The following is a 3,074-nucleotide window of genomic DNA, read 5'->3' on the forward strand; positions in this document are numbered from 1 at the left end:
TGGAGATTTCCTTCGAACGACAGGGATGATTTCCTTCCATAGAGAGACCAGATCGTGGAGATTTCCTTTGAGCGACAGGGATGATCTCCTTCCATAGATGGACCAGATCGCGGATATTTCCTTTGAGCGACAGGGATGATTTCCTTCCATAGATGGATCAGATCGTGGAGATTTCGTTCGAGCGACAGGGATGATTTCCTTTCATAGATGAACCAGATCGTGGAGATTTCCTTCGAACGACAGGGATGATTTCCTTCCATAGATGGAGCAGATCATGGAGATTTCCTTAAGCGACAGAGATGATTTCCTTCCATAGATGCCTAGCATGCTGATTTTAGACGTGTGTTTGTTTCTATTTTTATGTCGGTTTTTTCTCTTTTCTCTTCCGATGGTTTTATCTGGTGCATGGTTTTTGAGAGCAAGATAAAAATCAGTGGGAGAGAAAATCGATGGGAGGGGGAAGCTATGGTTCGAGGGGGAGGGGTGGTACGAAATGAATGCCGTACCAACTGCTCCTTTAGGAGTAGAGATATAAACATGCATTGTAATATCTGGCATGTAAACTTGGGAAGAAAATCAGGCTGATTTTGCAAAATAAAAAATAGAAGAAACTTGGGTTCCTATTTACGGTGAAGGCACGGTGATTCAGTGAACGGATAAAATTTCGGTTATTGCAATAAAGCATCAATCTTTTGAACAGACCCAAGCCGTTGAACGAGAGATCAGCAGATGCAAGGTAGACGTATGAAAGTGCACTAAAGAAATCACTGTCATTGCAACATTTCCTGAAACAATCAAACCTGCAAATATTTATATTTTCCTCACAATCTTAGCCCTCAGGTTTTCCAAAATGGAGAGTAGCACAAGATAAATATAACACCCAAGAAGATACTCTAGAATGTCTAAGCCGAAAAAGGATGACGAAAAGGAGTCAATCTGTGTGACTTCACAAGTCTACAGTGAGCAAATTAAAATTAAGTCTCCAAAAGACAGATATTAATTTAGTGGTAAGTAAAGCCGGCACAAATCCATTCGATCTTGCGTACCGAGCTAGAGCACCGGTCGCTTTCTCTGCGACCGCCTTTTCTGAAGGAAACCGCGTAGCTTGGCATCATCACTGTAAGCTCTATATAAGCCACTCCGGCCACCACCAGTCCACCACCGCCTTCATCATCCAGCTTCCAGCCAGTGCAGCAGCAACACAAGCACAGCGACCAGTGGCGTCGTCGAGCACTTGGAGCAGCAGCAAGCAATGGCCATGGCAGCAGTGGCGTCGTCGACAATGGAGATCGATCAGGACCTCCCCGGATTCCGGTTCCATCCCACGGAGGAGGAGCTCCTCGGCTTCTACCTCTCCCGCGTCGCCCTCGGCAAGAAGCTCCACTTCGACATCATCGGCACCCTCAACATCTACCGCCACGACCCCTGGGATCTTCCCGGTACGTACACACAAGAACAATAATGGAATAAGAACATTGTCGCAGTGATCGTTCGATCGATGTATGCATGTCTGAGCAGTGTATGGATATGCAGGGCTGGCAAAGATCGGGGAGAGGGAGTGGTACTTCTTCGTGCCGCGTGACCGGAAGGGCGGGAGCGGCGGGCGGCCGAACCGGACGACGGAGCGGGGGTTCTGGAAGGCGACGGGGTCGGACAGGGCCATCCGGAGCACCGCCGACCCCAAGCGGGTCATCGGCCTCAAGAAGACGCTCGTCTTCTACGAAGGCCGCGCTCCGCGGGGCACCAAGACGGACTGGGTCATGAACGAGTACCGCCTCCCATACTCCGGCCCGGCGCCACCCCAGGAGGACACGGTGCTGTGCAAGGTATACCGGAAGGCCACGCCTCTCAAGGAGCTCGAGCAGAGAGCCTTTGCGATGGAGGAGATGAAGCAGAGGTCCGGCGGCAACGGTGGGTACGGCTACAGCGGTGCGGCCAGAGCGTGCCCTGCTCCTGCACCGGGCGCCAGCGACTTCTACCTGTCGTCATCGGACGACGTCGAGGACAACTTCCTGATCCCCTCCTCCTCCTCCTCGTCGGTGGCGCCGCCTGCAAACAGCAGCAGCCACGACGAGCCCAGGGAAGCTAAGATGGAAGCAGACATGGCCACGGTGAGCGTGGCGTCGACGTCGTCTCTGCCGCTAGCGGCGAACGCGCCCTTCCACCTGCAGCTCCCAACCGTGAACCCACCCTGCGGCCTCCAGGTCCCGGCGGCGAACCATGGGATGTCAAACATGCAGCTACCGGCGGCAAGGCAGGGTGCTCTGGATCTGCCCAGCCTGCAGCTCCCGGCGGCGAGCAGCCACGGAGTGTTCGACTGGCTAAATGACCCGTTCCTGACGCAGCTGCGCAGCCCGTGGCAGGACCAGCATTCCATGTCCCCTTACTCCCGTCTGCTATACTAACCACAAGCAAGTCGTGCAAAAAACAAGTGTGCAAGTGCAAAAGTTGAAGCAGAATAGATGGTTAGCTGCAAGTTAATTCAGTTGTGCATAGAATACTACGGAGCAATGCTACATGTACAAAGAGTTACCCTGCATGTACAAAGAGTCACGTTCAAATTAGCAAGTTGACAAATTATGCTATAAAGGAGGGGCTCACGCTCACCTCATTGAAATAGGGGAGAGAGAGTTAGTTAGTTACTACCTTCGTCCTAGTTTACTAGTTCTCATTGTAGTTAGGGTTAAACTTTCGATTTTTTTTCAAAAATACGACAATCTTTTATCTAATTCGAAAACCATATGTCGGAATGGATAAAAATCAGAAATAATACCCCGTCGACCTCTGGTTGGCCGAAGAGGGGCCTGTCGGCCGGCGGGAGGCTGAAGGTGGCCGAAGAGCTGCTGTCGGCTCACGTGGCTGGCCGAAGAGGGCCCGTGGGCCGGCCTCCAGGAGGCCGAAGAGCCCCTGATAAGGCCGACCGACCCTTCTTCCTCCTCACTTGCTGGCTCCTCTACTCTCTTTCGTTTTTCATCACTAATTTTGTTCCCCCTCCGATCTCCTCCATCCTCCACCCATTTTCCTATTGAATCCGCTAAAATAATAGACCATACACATCTCCACCGGCCTACCTA

General features: G+C 51.9%; 1 protein-coding gene across 1 annotated transcript; it reads left to right on the plus strand.

Annotated features, from left to right (window-relative positions):
- Positions 1 to 1,178: 1,178 nt before the first annotated feature.
- On the plus strand, positions 1,179 to 2,619 carry LOC123449760 (NAC domain-containing protein 22-like). Its single transcript, XM_045127081.1, has 2 exons — positions 1,179 to 1,439; positions 1,534 to 2,619. The coding sequence occupies exons 1-2, from the start codon at positions 1,253 to 1,255 to the stop codon at positions 2,403 to 2,405; spliced, it is 1,059 nt and encodes a 352-aa protein (XP_044983016.1). The 5' UTR covers positions 1,179 to 1,252; the 3' UTR covers positions 2,406 to 2,619.
- Positions 2,620 to 3,074: the final 455 nt, after the last annotated feature.

Source organism: Hordeum vulgare, chromosome 4H, assembly GCF_904849725.1.
Source record: "Hordeum vulgare subsp. vulgare chromosome 4H, MorexV3_pseudomolecules_assembly, whole genome shotgun sequence".
Classification (NCBI taxonomy): domain Eukaryota; kingdom Viridiplantae; phylum Streptophyta; class Magnoliopsida; order Poales; family Poaceae; genus Hordeum; species Hordeum vulgare.

Excerpts from the sequence above, each read along its gene's own strand:
- LOC123449760 (XM_045127081.1), top strand. The coding sequence starts at position 1,253 with ATGGCCATGGCAGCAGTGGCGTCGTCGACAATGGAGATCGATCAGGAC. Across the intron at positions 1,440-1,533 it reads CGACCCCTGGGATCTTCCCG|GGCTGGCAAAGATCGGGGAG; the intron begins GTACGTACACAC and ends ATGGATATGCAG.